General features: G+C 36.3%; 1 protein-coding gene across 1 annotated transcript; it reads left to right on the top strand.

The window, feature by feature from the left end:
- The first annotated feature begins 16,628 nt into the window (after nucleotides 1–16,628).
- Nucleotides 16,629–18,701, top strand: LOC135154336 (ankyrin repeat domain-containing protein 50-like). The gene has a single exon (XM_064100449.1). The coding sequence runs from the start codon at nucleotides 16,629–16,631 to the stop codon at nucleotides 18,699–18,701; it is 2,073 nt and encodes a 690-aa protein (XP_063956519.1).
- Nucleotides 18,702–20,520: the final 1,819 nt, after the last annotated feature.

The raw sequence follows: 20,520 nt of genomic DNA, 5'->3' as shown, positions 1-20,520 counted from the left end.
TCAAAACAGGATTTGATAAAATTTCATTAAGAGATTCTAAAAAAGTATTAACATTAGATTGAGGGGGTCTATAAAAAACACCAAGTACTAAGTTTTTTACCTTTGAGGTTTGTGACTTCAACAAATAAGGTTTCTAGAACGTCGTTTGATATGGTCATGTTAGCTATAAGAGTATGGTCGTATTGTTGCGGTATGTAAAGAGCTACACCACCCCCAGGTCTTAGCGTCCTATTGTTAACAATCAAATCAAAATCAGGGAGTGTGAAGAGGGAACATGGATTATCAGAGAACCATGTTTCGGTTAAACCAATAAATGAAGATTTCGGAAACCGGTTTTTATCTAGAAATAGTCTAAGTTAATCAAAGTTTTTACTGGCACTTCTGATATTAAAATGGAGAAGAATATTATAAAGAGGCAAGGGATAAAACAGCAAAATACAATTTTAGAGATAACAATTACAACAAATGTAAACACAACAAACATGTACCGGATGCAGGGGACCAGCAAAAGCCAGAGGCCTATCAAGGATAGTTCCCGAACATAACATACAAATAAATAAAGTATTCACCATTTCACCAATACAAGAAGAAAAAAAAGCAAAAACAGGCAACTGAAAGTCTATTGAATGAACGATTGATTAATAAAAGAGATGATTTGTATTGTCTTTTAAAAAGATATATTGACTGGCAAGATTTCTGTTCTGATTTCAAACTATTCCAAATCATAGGTCCTCTGTATTTTTTTTTATTAATCACCTTTTATTCGTAAAAAAGGGAATCAAATACAATATTATGCCCAGGTTATCAGTTCTAAATACAGTATATGTATACATAAACAAACATAAAACAAGAGATGATAATTATTTACATATCAAACGCGTCAATTCGATTCAAAACAAAATTTATACTTAGAGTGGTGAGAAGGGGGAAGGAGGGGATGTGCTATCCTGTGGTTTAACTTAGGTTGTTCTGATTTTAAAATGAGGTCATTGTACTAACATATGGTATTACAAAAATATATAAATTATGCAATTATAAATATATAAACAAATAAAGAGTAAATTCACATAAGTAAGCCTAGATCTTGAGTTTATATTTTGTATATATAACAAATGTGATTTTGTTCCGCAAATTATGATATATTACAGTCTGGCATACATAAGTGAAACAAGAATGGTTGGAATAAAAAGAAATTACGGTGGGAAGAATGAGGAAGCAAGAGCTGATGGAAAAGAAATGGTGTAGAAAAGGTTTGGAAGAAGAGAAGAAATAGGAAAACGGGAGAAGGCCGGAAAATAGATAAAGAGGTAGAGAGGGGGTGAAGTATAAGAAAAAAGGGAAAAGGAATCAGCCCTTACTCCATAATTATCTGAACAGCATAATAATGACAGAAAAAATTGCAAATATTTATCTTGAGATGTACAACAATCATATTGGGGAAATTCAGAATGAGATTTAGTGAAGAAGTGTCATGTCGGTCCACTGAGGTTCACTCTTTGCATTGTAGATTACGTATGAACCAATTAGTGCTAATTTACTCATTGTAAGGAAAGTATCTTTGTATTTCCTTGAACCGGCGTGATGTAGAATTGTCTTAATTTGCTGTTTATTGTCTCTGGTAACCACCCCTCTACTTCCGACTTCAAAACATATCAGATGCGACTCATAATTCTTAGACATGATGTCCCTATTCAGTTGAACGTACCTCACCTCCTTACGTTCTCTTGCCTTACGAATATTAGGTTCAAAAGGAAGTGTCAACTCAATGAGTACAATCTTTGGAGGGGTAGATTCTGGGAAACAGAGAGTTATATCTGGTTTCTCTGTGGTGACTATAACATTAGAAGGGATTGTACCACCATTAATTCTCATCCCTGGGAGGTCAGCATACAAATCAAGTCTTATGCCACTGCTTTCTGCACAACTTTTCAATTCCTTTGCAAGGTAACCTAACACGCTATTGTGTCGGTATGTAAATCTGCCTTGAGTAAGGGCAACAGTGCACATATTTAAAATATGGACCAAAGAGCCGGTACAATTGCATAGACAACATTTTTCATTCATCTTTTTACCCCATAACTTGAGGTTTTGGGGAGTTGGAAGGCTATCGATTGCAGCTCTCGAGGCAAAACTTAGGACACCTCTGGGTAGACCATACATAATTGATTTCCAAGTAAGATCGCTTTTTTCTACTTCTAACAAATGTAGTAAGATACCCTGTTTTGCGAGCTTCTGTAAACGCTCTGACCAGTTATCGTTTTTCTCTTTCACGATTACATTTTTAATTGCCCTTTTCATTGATTTCCATTGTTGTGAATCTTCGTTATTCGTATCCCTTGCTGTTTCCAACATTTTCATTGATACTTTAACTCCAAATTTCTTGTTCTTACTAGACCATTTACTTTCCCTTTCTATTTTCGACTCTACTGCATGCCTTACCTTTGGATCACCTTTGGTCAAGGTAGAGGCAAAAGACAATGTATGACACTCAAGATACAATTCTGATATTGTTTTTATATTCAATCCCTTTGGTGCGTACAATATGGAAGGCGTTGCACCGTGACTGGGAATTTTCAGCCATTTTTTCAACATTCTAGTCTCAATAGAAATGCGAGGTGAGTTGTGTATCAGTCAAGTTGTGTACAGTTAACAAATATCTGAGAGAAGGTAAGGCATACTGAGTAAACACACGTATTTTGTATTCATTTCTAACAAGACTGTTATCTATGTTATTAAGAATATTCTGTAATTTTTTCTCAATCAGCTCAAATGTATCCTGTGTTTTTCCATAGAAGGTAATGTAGGATCCTAAGAACTTTTCAGGTTTGTCTTTCAGTACACTAATTTGGCGATTATCTATACAAAATTTAACATCTTTAGTTGAACCTTGGCAAATAGATAATGAGGAACACTTAGAAGGTTTAAGGGTAAGGTTCATCGATCTTAACTTGAGTCCAATGTCATTCATAATTCTCTGATGTGACCTTTGATTTGACGTCAGGAGACAGAAGTCATCAGCGAAAGGTAAGGTTATGTATTTCTGTCCGTTCAAGCTGTACCCAAATTGGTTTTCGATGAGACTCAAGTCTTTAATCAAAGGATTGAAAGCGAGAAGGAAGAGGATATGAGACATTGGATCTCCTTGGAAGACACCGCGATTGAAACTGAAAGGGTCGGATCTCCAGGACGGGCTCGTCACCACACCTTGTAGGCTAGAGTAAAGGTTACGGACATATGTAATGATTATTTCTGGGATATGGCTAGATTGCATTGTGTGGAATATGAGAGGATGTTCCACAGAACCGAAGGCATCTGCTAAGTCGAAGAATGTTACGTGCAGTGTTCTTTTTTTATGACGGGCATCTGCAAGGAGTTCATTCATGGTCTGGCAGTGTTCTACGCAACCGCTTATTCCTTTTAGAAAAGCTTTTTGGGTCGAGTCATCAATTGTACCGGTTGAACATAAGAATTTGGCAAGTCTCTCCGCGATGATTTGGTTATAGATCTTACCAATACATGATGTCAACGCGATCATGCGAAAGTTTGCGGGGTTATCGGTTGGACCGCTCTTATATATCAAAGAAATTCGGCTTTTAGACCAGGATTCAGGTGGCTCTCCAGAAGTTAGAATTTTGCTAAAAAGAGTGGCCATGAAATAGTGGGTCGATGGTAATTTGCGCAAAATCCCATACATAATGCCGTCTGGGCCGGGAGCCGAAGTGGAATTCTTGCGAGATAGGATACATTTTACATCTTTAGGTTTAATAGATGAAAGATCAAATGACTCGTTTTGGGGGACATGGATATACGGGAACCAAGAGAGTGAAGTACGATCAAACGGCTGGGCAATCGAATATTTGGAAGTGTAATACCGATCGGCATAATCTTTTTCGAACGAAGGAGTGCGACTTTGACTTTCATCACCATCGAGAGTACCCGAACAGCAGCGTTTTGAAAATTCCCAAAAGTTTTGCTGATACAGTTTTTCCCTTCTGGTGATAGTTTTATGCCTTTGATTTGCCTTACGCTGTTTGCTCAGGAAGCTGACAGCTTTTACGGCTTCCCGAAATGCTTGCCGATCTTCTTTCGAAGCATTTTTTGCGAAAGCTTTTTTTCTCAGACGATTTTTAAGCTTCTTCGCTTCATTGAGGGTTTTCGGGGCCCGGGCAATATATTGTTTCTCCTTTTCCTTTGTAACAAACTCTTCATGCGAGGAGAGGAATTCTTGAATGATAGTCGTCATCTGATCGCCGGCTCTGGCGGTCGATTCTCGGTCGGAGGCGAGTTCATGGTGCAGTGGAGACAAAAGTTCCCTTAATTCTCTGTCATAATCACTCCATTCATATGTATTCAAAGAAGGAATGTTGAATTTAAGGAAGGCTGTAGTTTGGTGACAACAGATGGACAATGTCATTAGCATAAGAAAGACCGTCCAGGTCCGTCGAACTGCCATGGCGAACATCGGTATCGATCGTATGCAAATGATGTATCACGAATGACTGCTAATATATCAGTTATGATAGTAGGAAAAATCCACTTTTTAGGGTTGATATACGTAATGGAACGGAATTGTCAATATTTCGAATGAAGATCACAAATACAAGATTTTAGTTCTTACCGCAGTGGTTTTAGTGGCGCCCGTGAGGCATGAAAACGATAACGACGACGATCGGCAGTGATTATGTCCAGTTATATAAACACACGCATGGGACTAGGAGGCAGTGATCTCCAGGTGTCAACAAAAAAATCACTGTTGAAATGGCGTAAACGCGTGAGATATGTAGATAAAAGTATATCAGTAAATATATATTCACATTGACAATGACAAAGAAACAGATGAAATCCCCCGATATCAAACCAAGATCGACAAAGAAATGCAAATTTGCAGAGGTGATTTCCCTTCTTGTCTCCTTCGATTTGATAATTCGATTTGATAATAATAATGGAACGAGAAAAATAATATCGGTACTTTGGCAAGTATAGATCATTATAGTGTATTGTTGCATATTTATTGACAGCACTTTGAAAAATAAATGAATCATTAAAACATTCAGGCAAAACACTTTTAAAATACTGATACATAAATATTGCAACGCAGTAAACATTCAGTGAAATATTGTTAAAATATTGAGATTTTTAAAATTTATGTTTGTATGGGCAAGGTATGATGACTTTTTTATTATTCTAATAGCACGTTTCTGCAACAGGTATAACCTCTGTAATAAGTATTTTGGACAATTTCCCCATATGATGTTACAATAACTCAACTGTGGCAAGATCATAGCATTATATAATTTTAAGAGAACTGACATTGGTAAAATATGTTTAATTCTACTCAATATTCCTATAACACAGGATATCTTACGAGAAATTTCATCTACATGATCTTTCCAAATTAATTTATTGTCCAATTTCACACCAAGAAATTTTACAGATTTTGTCATTTGTATTTCATTATCATCAATATATATTCTAATTTGACTTAAATCCAGGCATTTATTTTTTGTTTTGAAATTTATTAAATTTGTTTTATCCAAATTTAGTACCAATTTGTTTGCAAAAACCAAGATTGAACTTTTGTAACTCAGTATTAATGCAATTGGATGCTCTTACTAGATTATCATCAGAAACAAAAAGGCTTGTGTCGTCTGCGAATAAAATAAAAGACAATATATCGCTATAATTCGGTAAATCATTCACATATATCAGAAAGAGAAGAGGGCCGAGATTTGAACCTTGTGGAATGCCTGTGGGAATTGCATTGCCAGAAGTAAAATTTCAAATGCTAACAAACTGTTTCCTGTTAGATAAATAATTACTTATTAAAATACCCCGGAAGCCATAAAGATATAAAGGGCATCCTCAAACCATCTATTGACGTTGTTTCGACAATCAACGTCAATAGATGGTTTGAGGATGCCCTCTGGTAAATGTCATAAAATATTACAGTATGCAGATGACACTCTTCTGACATTAAACGGTTCAGAAAGAGAATTGAGTAGTGTTTTTGACATCTTGGAAAAATATAAAACAATATCAGGTTTCAATGTTAATATAACCAAGACACATGCAATATGGATTGGAGGATACAAGAACAAGAAAGACTGTATTCTTGCCAATAGGAATTTGAACTGGGTATTTGATGAATACTTCAGATATTTAGGTATAGATTTTTGTACAGATCTTCAGAAAATGACAGTGCATAATTACAATGAAAAGTTTAAAGAGATCAAAAGTCAAATGACTTCATGTTTAAGACGTTACCTGACGGTCCTTGGAAGAGTTACGGTTGTCAAGTCATTGTTTGTGTCTAAATTGAACTACTTAATTCTTTCTCTCCCGAATCCAAGAGAGTTATTTCTAACAGATGTAAATTCCCAATTTCATAGATTCATATGGGGAGAGAAACCAGATAAAAGTAAGAAGATATCAAATGTCTCAGAGTTATTCTGAAGGTGGAGTAAAAATGATAGACATAAATCTGCATTGCCAGTCATAGAAAATTTCTTGGATGAAAAAATGATAAACGGTTCCATTGACGGTATATTATTTGTCTTCTTCAGTCTTTTTTGCATAAAACGCAAAACTTGGATCTTTATGTATATGGGAAATAGCTATTTTTCTAGACTGGCACACGAAATTAAAAATCCTTTTTGGAAAGAAATGTTCTTAGCGTATAGCACACTGTTATCTATGCACTGTAATGATATACCTTGCCAACCCTTATGGAACAATGATTTTATCAAAATAGGTAATAGCTCAATTCACAGTAGATCTCTAAATAATAGGGGTGTTCGTTTTGTTAATGATATTTTAGATGTACCTGGCAATTTCCTCTCTTTGAATGACCTTCAGGAAAAATACAATGTTCAAATAAATTTCATTTTTTACCGTGGATTATGTGATGCTATAAGAGACGGTTTTAGCAATGGCACACACTTTAGCAAGTTCCAAGAACCTATTATCCCTGATACAATAGCATTTGTTATGAAATATAATAAAGGTTGTTCACACATCTATACGATTCTTAAAAAGAAAAGAAAAGTGGAATGTAAAAGTTTTCTTAAGTGGAAGTGTATATTCGATATGAATGACAAGCAATGACAGTCGTATTGCTCTATTGGATTCAGTTGTACTACCGATGTGAATTTACGTTGGTTTCAGTTCAAAATAAGGCAACGTATTTTATATACAAATGAAATATTGTTTAAAATTAATTTAGCTCAACAAAAAGAATGTACTTTTTGTAATGTACACCGTGAAACAGTTACTCATCTATTTTGTGAATGTACATGTATCAAACATATATGGGACAGGTTTGATATTTCTTAAAACTGGAAATATAATATTTTTCTCTAATAAAGAAAAATTATTTGGTTTAAGAGGTTCAAGTAATTATGTATTAAATTGTTTATTGATAGTGATACGACAGATGATTTAAGGCCACCGCACACCTTACGACTGGCCTGCGACCCGATTTTAGAATAAAATGTAATAGAATTTGATGCTAATATTGAGACTTGGAATATCTTACTGTGTAATGTTCGAAATCATCGTACGAATACCTATGATCAAATTTGTGACTATGCTATCATCCTTCTTAGAATAAAAGCGAATTTAATATCTAGTCGTAATGACGTCATAGCAGTCTTACGATTGGCCACGATTTGAACCTAATTTGGACTTTACTCCAAAATAAGGGCTTGCAATCTTTCAAAATTGTTATAATATTATTATTTCAATTAATTTCAACCTCAAATAAAATGATATGTTCCATTCACATCTTCAGAAAATGAGCAAAATGCGATTTGTTCCTAAATCGGGTCGCAGACCAGTCGTAAGGTGTGCGGTCGCCTTTACACTTTCAGAGTAAAACATCAATTACCTGTTTTTGATAATATCAAATTTGCACTTCAGAATTATTTCAAGAATGAAAAATATATCGCAGAGTCAAATTGTAAAATGGTAAAGTTTACAAAGAAATGGTTTCAATTACGTGCCATGTTTACATGAAGTGATCTGTTCAGTTCCCTTTCCATGTACAATGATACATATGAATATTATTGTTCATTTACTCCTTGCTTGTTCCTTAAATTGTTTACTATTATGTGAACCTGACAGTTCAATTTATATATTTGTTGCAATTACTGTTGTACTGTATTTCGTTGTTATTAATTTGATTTGTCATTGAAAAGATATATTGTTATGTTTGAATAATAATAAATTCCCTGTGGAGGGGAAACAAATTGAAAAAAAAATAAAGATATAATTTCTTTATTAAAATATGGTGATCCATACAGTCAAAGGCTTACGAAAGGTCTAAAAAAGTCCAATCAATTTTTTTTTTTTCAAAAGCGTTGGCAATTTTTTCTGTAAGATCTAAAAGGGCATGATGAGTACTGTGTCTCTTCCTAAACCCATACTGTCTCTCATATAGTATATTATTCTTTTCAAGATATGTCATCATTTGATCACAAAGTATTTTTTTCAAATATCTTGCTAAAATAGTTAAAACAGAAATGGGTCTGTAATTATTCAAATGAGTTTATCTCCCTTTTTAAAGACAGGTAAAACTTTGGCAAGTTTCAAAGAATCTGGGAAAGTACCATGTTCAATTGAGAGATTAATGATATAGCACAGTGGTTGGGCTATTGCAAAGGCAGAATGCTTTACTACTTTTGGATGGATACCATCATAACCTTGACTTTTATTTATAGCATCCAGTCCTTTAATTATTTTAATAACATCACAAGTTTTAACTGGACAAAAGAACATAGACGAAGGGTAATTTCCCTTTAACCAGTGACTTATGTCTAGTTTAGGATCTGAACGTCCACCTTCTATGCTGTCTTGAATATTTTGACCAATACTAACAAAATAATCACTAAAAATATTAACAATATCTTGTTTTCTGTAGAAATTTGACCATTGTGCTCAATACTCATATCATTTTTAGGCCTTTTTTGTTCATTACTTCGTTAGAATGTTTTACCTCGGTTACGTTGGGAAAATTTTAAAAAGCAGTTTGCAAAATATTGATTTCATTGTACCAAACACGCATTTAATCGGCGTGCAGTTTTGTAACATGAAACGGTTAAGAGAGAGAGGGTAGATATGTTCCATTGATGGTTGAGTGATCAGTACATGCTCATATAATGTTCAGTTGAGCATCAGTCGTTATGTGTGTAATACGTCATGCCTCGCGATGAAAGGAAAGCGATATGACATTGATAATAGAGATGAGCCTTTACATTTATTGTACCTGTTTTGTATAAGCCTCTGTCCAGGGGGCCACTTCCATTGACGAGTGGATAACATGCGCGACCATGGGGTCTCGAAAAGCACCCAAACAAATCCGTCTATTATGTTCGTTTGAGTTTACTTCTTGACTTTTTAAACTTCTTCTCCCACCCCGGGGGAGGATGAGGGTGGGGATGGGTCACTGCCACTGGGCAGAATCCTCGACAAAGAAAACACAAGAAAAGGGGTGTTTTTCGCTGGTAGGAGCGGAACGCGCATACAGTGTCAAAAATGCCTAAAGTGAGAAAGAAGCCCCCTAAATCACAATGGCCTACAACGCGAATATAGTTGTGATTTCACCAACTGCGACGTTAAGGCCGTCAGGGTTCGAATCTCACAATATTAACTCTGTACCAAACACAGGAAAGGAGGATATTTTCCCTACATGACAGGGGTGAAACAATGTTTTAAACATTATTTTTTACATGTGGAATAGAATGTTGAGATCAGCATCTTCCATTCAGTATATTGACATGTGAGTCAACAGTTTTATCATTTTCAAATGAATAAATAATAATTTTTGCTCAATGTGTAAAAGTTCATGAGTTAGCATGAATATAATTACAATAACATTTTTTATCAGCACAAGGTCAAGGACAAAATTTACTCCTATATTATATGAAGAGTTTAGTTGCAAAGGGGGTAAGGTCCATTTTGGACCATTCCGAGAAAAAACACGTTTTTTATTCTCACTTATTGCAATATTTTTATGAGAAACTAAATTGTCATGATGTACTACCCTATCATGTGAACATGAAATTGGGTATAAAAGAAATATACCTGTCTTCAATTTTTCTATATATTTTTTTTTTAATTATCATTGTTGACCTAACCCCTTTTGCAAGTAAACTTAAATGAACCCCATCTCTTTTGATTACCGGTAAAAAATGATTTTTCTTTACCACTTTCATTCACGTTTTCATTTGAATTTCAAATTGTCTTTGGTATCATCAAAGTGACTAAAAATTTAGAGGTTAAGAGACGGAAAACTATAAAATTTATGAAAAATGGACCTAACCCCTTTTGACAAATGAGTTCTTCAGAAGAGTTTGGTTATAAAAGGGGTTAGGTCCACTCCAAGAAAATCATTTTTAAATTCTCCCATATTGCATTATTCTTATGCAAAACTGATTTTTCATGATACTCTACCATGAGAACATAAAATTGGGTATAAGAGAAATCTACATGTCAAGATATTCTTTTTAAATGATTTTGTGTGGACCTAACCCCTTTTGCAACTAAACTGAAATGGACCTAACCCCTTTTGAAAAAAAGGTGATTTTCGTTGCCATATTTGTTCACTTTTTAATAGGAATTTCAACTTTTCTTTGGTATCATCTTATAGAGCTACTAAAAATCTATACATTGCGACATAAAACCAAATTTGATGAAAAATGGACCTAACCCCTTTTGCAAGTGACATCTTCATATAAAGCCTTGATTAGACTGGATTTGTAGTCCACACCAGGTCATCACCATCCAGCCAACCTATAGAGAAGACAGAATATGGATCCGAAATGAATGCAGAGGCTTAGATGGGAAGTTCACCCTGGGGAACAGTTTGTTGTTAAAATAGCAGAAAATATTATAAAACATTGGTGAATGCTTGAGGATAATACATTAATTATTGAAATACATTGAAAGATTAAAAAAGTGAATAGAATTTCAAGTTTGAGATTTGTGACACAAGAAAGGAGTATATTTAGCAGGGCCCAGCAGGGAAAGGTTTTGTTTTGCTGTTCCTGGGTGCTGAATGATGGTAGGCCTAAATTTGAAACGCCAAAACGAGAAACAAAGTTCCACTACAAAGGTTTTCGCTACAAAATGGAGGTCATTTGGGTTACACATTTTCCAGAATACTTGGGTGTGCTCCTATGGAGAATAATACACACAACAGCCAAAATTACGAGCATATGGGGAGAATCATGAATGAGGAGAATGAGTGGGATTAGAAGTCGGTATCTGATGTGGTGGAAGGGCCAATTAAAAGAGGGAAAATGTGGTGAATTAGGCAATGGGGAAAATGAAAACAGGAGAGGTTAGCTGGACCCTCAGAAGTGAGTGCGGAGATGATTATTGCGATTGGACAGATATGGTGTGATGATGCTGGAGTTGTGTCAGAGTTACTCCATGGTAGATGGAAGAGGAATGCCAGTCTAGTGGGCAGCTAGTGAGTGTGTAGTGGTTCAAAGGGGATGCAACGAGCTTTGGTGCGTATAGGAGCGTTGTGGCCCAGTGGAATATTCTTCTGACTTTGAAACAGAGGGTCGTGGGTTCGAATCCCAGCCATGGCGTAATTTCCTTCAGCAAGAAATTTATCCATATTGTGCTGCACCGAATCCAGGTGAGGTGAATGGCTACCGGGTAGGAAGAAATTCATTGAATGCTTGAGCGCCTAGCCAGCCCAGTTAAATCCGGAGTAATAATAATAGCAGGATGAACAGTTTTCAGAACTGAAGTGGCTACCCTGGGAAAATATACCTATATTATTATTATTATTATTATTATTATTATCATTATTATTATTATTATTATTATTATTATTATTATTATTATTATTATTATAGGGGTGTGAAGTTATTCGAACATGCAATGAAAAATTGTTGAGTCGAGGGTCCAAGAGAATTTGGAGAATGGTGGAAGTGGATGAGATGCACTTTGTGGTAAGGAAAGGTACGATGGATATACAGTATTCATTTTGAGAAGGTTGATTGATTGACAACGAATTTATTCATTCAAAAATTTCAACAAAGTTACAAAGTAAAGCAAAATATAATATAACATTTTGAAATGAAATAGGAACCTTCTGGAAAGCAAAGCTTGTTATTGAAGGTTTCCTTCAATAAATAAGACTTAATGCAAAAAACAATATATATATATAATATACTAATCATATCGTTCTTGTTGAAGTTCAAAATAGATACAATAAACAAGTCATCATATCTTTCTTGTAAAAATTATATGTAAAAATTATATGTAAATCCTAGTTAAATGTATTTTTTTTTTACATATTCTCCCAAGTAAAAAATAAACAAGGCTGGATTATCTTACAAGATATGAAGAAAAAGTGAAAGGGACACACAAGACAAAACGTTACGAAAACAGGACGTGACAGAACGGTACAAGATCAAGACATGACAAAATGTTATACCAAAACAAGACAGACGAAATATTACAAGAACAGACAAATTGAAAAAAAAGACAACAACACCAACAAAACAAATGACAAAAACGAGTAAAAGAAAGAAAGAAGAAGGAAAGAAAAAAAAAAAAAAAAAAAAAAAAGAGCGAAAGAAAGGAGACGGGAAAAGAAGCGAAATAAAGGCAGGGTGGGGGAGGGGGGAATCCAGAAGAACAGAAGATCCACAAGATATCCTAAGTAGGATGAATGATGTGAGTGTTATAGTTATTGGTTAGAGTTGCAAGAGGAATGTCGAGCTGACTAGGGAAGAACCAATATGGCTTTGGCTAAAGCACTGGATAGAGTCCCATAGACGGTGAAGGAGTGGGCCGGGCGATGAAGCAGAGAGGTATACCAGAGTCAATGTTTATAGGATCCAAGTGATGAGTTTGTATGAAGGAGCCAAAACAAAGAGTTAAAGTAAGTTGTGAGTTGTCTTAGGAGTTTTAGGTGAAGGCGGGTGTGCATGAGTCTAAAAACTTTAGGAGCAAGACATGGCGTTAGACTCATTACCCCCCACTGACCCCCCCCCCCCCCTAAAACAAACAAAAACCCATAGCAATGATAACAATGTTTATGACATTGATTCGTTGTGATTGTATTAATTTACTTGGTTTATTTATTGTTTAAAATGAAATAAACTAAATAAAATGAAAGATATTTCTAATCGCGCTTCGCTCTAGCATTAACTGCTCTCTTCGATATACAACAAAACACTGCTTAACAATCAAATTTCAGGGCTAAATATTTACGTGAAATATTGAAAATTTGACCTCGCACTTTGCGCTCGCACACTAAGGTCTTATGAGATACCCTATCCTGTTGTAAATATAAAAATAAGATACACTTAAAATTTAGCCTAAGGATAGGACTATGACTATCACCCCCACCCCCATCAAAACGAATGAATGAACTAAATTTATGCCGATGAGACAAAATATGGATGAAAATGTTTTTTTTAATGTCAAATATAGTCCATCATTTCCTTTTACTGTGTTGTAACTGACCTAGATTGGGGCTAATTGACACATGGGCACTCTACAGTGCGTATCAAAAAAAAGTTTACACTTTGAAAAAATCTTGTAAAATTATACATTAGTAATATCCTGAAGATTTTTCCACATTTTAACATTGGTACAGATCCATTTTATAAGCAAATGACGATATAACTGTCAAAAAATATTTCCGCTTGAATGAGCACCACTTACATTTGAAAAGTTAGTGAAAAATGATTTGAGCAGAACTTTGAAATAGTTATGTGAATAAAAGTGGACCTTAATCATGAAGAGCACGTGGAATTTAGCTAGTAATTTGGTTTGAAGATATCTTTTACCTCTTTTAACTTGTTTCCTTGCCCAAAACACTTCGAAGAGTGCAGTGCACCCCACCCCACTCCCCCACACACCGAGGCCATCGTGACGATATTTGCTTTACACTGAGCTGTGATTTGCATGAAATGACTAAGGCTTGATTTTCATTTTGTTTATCATGGTCAAGCTTGGAAAAGTGTGGAGAAACAAGTATTGAATGAAAAATGAAATGTAAACCCACTTTAAATGATAAAAACTTAGTGAAAAAGTGCTGGAGATGTCTGATACAAACTTTTCTTCAGATTCAGTTATGTCCTCAGATCCAGCTAGCACAAAAAGGGAAAAGGTTGATCTTACTAAGTGTTGAAATTTCAATTTGGGTGGCAAAATTGTTAGAAAATGCTTGAATGTATCCGTTTTATTTCAGTTGACTAAGAGTGCAAGGGAAATACATGAGAAATGATTCGCAGGGTAAGTTTGATTTCGCCCTTTTCCCTTGACACAGCGTGAAAGCGAGCATTTTTGCGGAAACACATTTCTGCGTGCTTTACAAAAAGGGACAGCGCTCACTCAAGTGTAATATTATGTTAAAACTTTTACTTTCATTGGAGAGATGAGACCCAAGCCCAAGATTATATGTGAAAAAATTACCCACATGTTGTATAATGTCAAATTCCCAGGGCTTTTTCAAAGTGTAAACTTTTTTTTGATACGCACTTTATAATGTTTATAAGCTACAAAGCATAAATTAGAGGCTTTTTTGTTGTTGTTTTTTACAATTCCAAAAGACGAATGCCACCTACTGAAATGGATGGAGACCTGCAGCGTTTGCTAGGTTCTTGCAATTTCTTTGTTTAGTTTTTATGTAACCTAATTTTTCATAAACACATGAACGGAATGGAGATAGAGGTACAAACCCGGGGGGTCACTTACATTGACGAGTGGATTCCATGCGCGACCAAAAAAACACGTAAAAAAATGATGTATTTTTCACGATAAGGCACGTTACCTACGTAACTTAATAAGGGTGTCAAAAAAAAATAAGGAAAAAAGGGTATCTATTTTTGCTAGAAAAGCTACGTGTTTAGGGTCAAATTTGCGAGGGTGTAAAAATTAAGACTAAAATGTTTCATAAAGGATGTACTTTTTGCCCCAAGAGTCAACACTACGTGTTTAGAGTACGATTTTGCGCGAGATGTGGCGGGGCTGTACTCAACCCAAATCAGGTAAAGGTAAAACCGACGACAGTGACATAACAATAAAAATATCGTTGTACTTGTTTAGGGGTCAATTCAGGGAATACTTGCCAAGAGTAACGTTCTGTTTCCAATACTTGTTAAGGGTAGGGTTTCACACGCCAATACTTGTTAAGGGGTGCATTTTCACTAATATGGAAAATACGTGTTTAGGGTGCTTTTCGAGACCCCATGGTCGCGCATGGTATCCAGTCGTCAATGTAAGTGCCCCCCCCCCCCCGGGATACAAAGCTGCGCCAAATAAGTTTGGGAAAACATGGAAAGCATTTCTAGTCTAAAGCTGTGTATAGGTATCATCTATTATTTGTTATGTATGCGATAGAAGTGAGGTACATCAAAAGCGCAATCCGTGAAGCAAAAACATTTAATCATCCATTATTGTGGGCAAACATAATCAAAGAATGATGTCAAGGCTGTTGATAAGCATAATAAAGGTCCGCTTATCGGGGCTTTTCTCAGGCTAAATACTCAGCCTGAAAGCATTGTTTGCCTTGTTGTGTATTGTAGCTTATTATCTTTCGATTGGTATTTGATTTGTCAATTTCACTCTTCAATTTCTTGTGTACATATAATTCCTACATACGTGTACACATAAACATGGTTCCATATGTTTGAAGGGGCTGCGGAACCGGGGGGGGGGGGTTGAGGGGGCCTCAGCCCCCACTCCACTTTTTCCAAAACCGTGTACAAAAAAGTAAAAATGACCATCTGATTGTTATTTTTTGCGCACTCTTCTAGTCAGAAATAACTGTTATATTAACGACTATAAAATAGTTAAATATACGACTAAAATAACAGTTACACCTAGCTGACCCTATCAACTAGTCATATTTTGTTACTGATTTGTTTTGAGAGTGCATGGTCAGCCCCCACTTTTGACTCACCCCCCCCCCCCCTCTTCCATTTTCAGTAGGGACAAATTTCGCCAATGCTTAACAGAAGAAAGAATCTATTTTTTCATACTTTATTTATGTAAGTTTGGATTGATTGAAAACGCGCGCCGTGACGCCGTGAGTTGGCGTTGCAAGCCTTTGTGGCCTATACATTTTCCATTTTTAGATTTCGCTTGTAGCTCTGTTCTGGGTCTATAAAAGTCTGTGTATGTCGGGTTAATATCAATGTAAATTACTCCATGTTAGTCCTGGCTAGCATCGAATACATGGGGGGTGGTAAACAAAGTTTGGTTTTTAAAATAGGAGTTGTGTTCTTACTCTGAAAAATGATGTAAAAATTTCCTCTTCCTAACGTCGTTAAACATCCTATCTACCAAAACATGATGACTCGGGGTAACATCTGACATCGTACCTGACATAGCACCTTTATCTAGTTATGTAATACTGTGCTAATAGTTCCTTTGAAAATAACCTATGATTGCGATGTTCATATAATCTGAGGTATTTCTTTTCTAAAAAGTAATTCATCCATCCAACCAAAAACAAATAATTTACAAAAAATGTAATTTTATGCATTTTAAGGCTGGTTTAATTTTAGCACCACGCAGAAAACCAATTAGTGAAAGTTTCACACAACTAGCTATGACAATCAAACGATGAAACATTTTTTTTTCCCGGAGCTACAGGTATGGCAAATTGGACTCCATTAGGCAGGGCTGCTTCACATGGTAATATTGACGTCATCAAAAATCTGATCAGTGAGGGAGCGGATGTCAATCAGGAGGATAACAATGGTCGGACTGCTTTATACAATGCTGCTAAGAGTGGTCATACTGACGTCATCAAATATCTGATCAGTGAGGGAGCTGAGGTCAATAAGGAGGATAATGTTGGTGGGACTGCATTACACTGTGCTGCTTTCAATGGTCATATTGACGTCATCAAATATCTGATCAGGGAGGGAGCTGAGGTCAATAAGGAGGATAATGGTGGTGGGACAGTATTACACCGTGCTGCTGAGAATGGTCATATTGACGTCATCAAATATCTGATCAGTGAGGGAGTTGAGGTCAATAAGGAGGATAGTCGTGGTGGGACTGCATTACACCATGCTGCTAACAATGGTAATATTGACGTCATCAAATATCTGATCAGTGAGGGTGCCGAGGTCAATAAGGAGGATAATTATGGTCAGACTGCATTACACTGTGCTGCTTGGAAGGGTCATATTGACGCCATCAAATATCTGATCAGTGAGGGAGCTGAGGTCAATAAGGAGGATAATGGTGGTGGTACTGCATTACACCATGCTGCTTGGAACGGTCACATTGACGTCATGAAATATCTGATCAGTGAGGGAGCTGAGATCAATAAGGAGGGTAATCGTGGTGTGACTGCATTACGCCATGCTGCTTGGAGCGGTCATATTGACGTCATCAAATATCTGATCAGTGAGGGAGCTGAGGTCAATAAGGAGGGTAATTGTGATGTGACTGCATTACACCATGCTGCTTGGAGCGGTCATATTGACGTCATCAAATATCTGATCAGTGAGGGAGCTGAGGTCAATAAGGAGGATAATGATGGTTTGACTGCATTACACCGTGCTGCTGAGAATGGTCATATTGACATCATCAAATATCTTGTCAGTGAGGGAGCTGAGGTCAATAAGGAGGATAATGATGGTTGTAATGCAGTACACTTTGCTGCTTGGGACGGTCGTATTGACGTCATCAAATATCTGGTCAGTGAGGGAGCTGAGGTCAATAATGGCGGTGGGACTGCATTACACCCTGCTGCTTACAATGGTCATATTGACATCATCAAATATCTGATCAGTGAGGGAGCTGAGGTCAATAAGGAGGATAATGATGGTGTGACTGTATTACACCGTGCTGCTGAGAATGGTCATATTGACATCATCAAATATCTTGTCAGTGAGGGAGCTGAGGTCAATAAGGAGGATAATGATGGTTGTAATGCATTACACTTTGCTGCTTGGGACGGTCGTATTGACGTCATCAAATATCTGGTCAGTGGGGGAGCTGAGGTCAATAATGGCGGTGGGACTGCATTACACCCTGCTGCTAAGAATGGTCATATTGACGTCATCAAATATCTGATCAGTGAGGGAGCTGAGGTCAATAAGGAGGATAATCGTGGAGGGACTGCATTACACCGTGCTGCTAACAATGGTCATATTGACGTCATCAAATATCTGATCAGTGAGGGAGCTGAGGTCAATAAGGAGGATAATCGTGGAGGGACTGCATTACACCGTGCTGCTAACAATGGTCATATTGACGTCATCAAATATCTGATCAGTAAGGGAGCTGAGGTCAATAAAGAGGATAATGATGGTTTGACTGCATTACACCGTGCTGCTAACATTGATGATAGTGACGTCATCATATATCTGAGCAGTGAGGGAGCTGAGGTTAATAAGGTGGATAATGATGGTTTGACTGCATTACACCGTGCTGCTAACATTGGTCATATCGACGTCATCAAATATCTGATCAGTGAAGGAGGTGATGTCAATAAAGGTGACAAAGAAGGGACAACTGCCTTACATATTGCCGTTCAGAATGGTTACATTGAGGTTGTTGAAGTTCTACTTACAGGCGGAGCACGATGTGATACAGAAGACATTCACGGCAAGACACCCTTACATCAGTCCATAACCCTTGGGTACAGAGATATTGCTGATTTTCTAGTTGACAACAGGGATGCTAAGGTAGGCGATATATACATCCTATAAACGTTCTTTGACGGAGTTATAAATAGCTGAAATGGTGCCGTTTGGTCATTCTGCAACTAATTGCCAATGTAGGAATCTTTTAAACTGTATAGAATATTGATGTAATTTTCAAACATGCTTGTTCCGCAAAATTCTGAAAACAGTACAACAGAAAAAAGAGTACTTTGATTACCATTACAAAAATAAGAGTTAATAATTTCAGTTTGGTATTCAAGGAAGATTTTACCAAATGAATTGATTTCTGTAAAATAAACTGTATGTCATAGGTAAAAAAAAAATGCTGCTTTCCCTACAATATACAAGAATGCTTATTTTTCTACTACGTTTACATAATTATGTCAATCCAGAATGATTCAGGGGCCATCCATCTAGCTATGATGCACGGACATACATCCATCATTGAGAGGATGATTGCTAATGGATTTGATCTCAATGTACAGTCTAATGACGGTCAGACATGTCTTCATAAAGCTATCAAATTATGCTACCAAAGGAAAAGGAATGTTGAAGACACCGAAACACTCAGAAAGGTTAGTCTTGGAAAAGACATTTGCCTCAGTTTTCAGTATACACTTGGATTTTAAAACATTTAAGTCAACAGAGTACAATCATCATGGCATTTCCGGCATCCACTGCTAATTGCACATGATACAAACTTACATTCAATTAAGATGTAACGAAAATGCATATAAGACAATTTTCATTTTAGTAAATTTGTGAGAAAGTTAATATTTTATCCATACCATAAATTGTTTATCGTTGAGCCTTTCAAAAATCTCCATGACATAAAACACTTTAAGGACTAATAAGATTTAAAAAATACTATGTTTCTTTTTTAAATAACAAAACGACGACGCGGAATTTGAAGGTTGCATGCATTTTTAATTATCACACAAACTAAGTTAATCATCCGTTGCAGGTATCCAAAGAATACTACAGTGGCAGGTTATCTCCTGAAAAGGCATTGGTGTTCTATCTCTTAGAACATGGAGCCAGGATGGATATTAAGGATGAAGTAGGTTGTCTACCGATCCACTATGCAAAGGATGAAATGATCAGACAGATGATATTGGCAAGGTGAACAATTACTTTCTTTAAACTAAATTTCCGGTACAAACGGATCCTGATATACATGTATTTTCAAGTCAAAGATCAAGTCCACTTCACAAACAAAAACAAATCAGAGGAAAATCAAACAAGCACAACATTGAAAATTTCATCACAATTGAATGTAAAATTATATATTTTTAAGTTTCGCTGATGACGAAATACCTCCGTTTGATAACACTATACCCCATTTTTTCTCAATGAATTCTCTTCTCCAAATACGAAAACCATACTGCCCCAGGCATGCAATGTAAGTATCAAAACACCTGTTTCTTGACCTCGGTCCGAAGATAACACAACAGCCCGAGTGCGGTCCGGGAAAACATGTCGCCATTTTTTATTCACTTACTTTACTTACTTTCGAGGTTGATTTTCTTCGGTCGAAATTGAAAATGGGCTAGCATTGAATTTCTGAATACAATATGCATTTGAAAACGTGATTAAATATCGAATACAATAATTTAATTCCGAAGGTCCTTCTACAGGCAGAGAAGACTTACGTAATAGCACAGCTGTTGTTTATCATTTCGTCCTTGGCTCAACGCTCATAATCTGGCCTGTGGGGATTACCTGGCCAAGCGGGGTTGATCAGGCGGGTGTTTCATAAAGCTGTTCGTAAGTTAAGAGCGACTGGTGATCATGTCTTGCGGTAAATGGTACAAACCATTGGCGATGATCACCAGTCGTTGTTAAAGTCGCTCTTAACTTACGA

This window comes from Lytechinus pictus, chromosome 6 (assembly GCF_037042905.1).
Source record: "Lytechinus pictus isolate F3 Inbred chromosome 6, Lp3.0, whole genome shotgun sequence".
NCBI classification, from domain to species: domain Eukaryota; kingdom Metazoa; phylum Echinodermata; class Echinoidea; order Temnopleuroida; family Toxopneustidae; genus Lytechinus; species Lytechinus pictus.
Note: the sequence above shows the minus strand (reverse complement) of the source record. Positions and strands in the feature narration are given on the sequence as shown.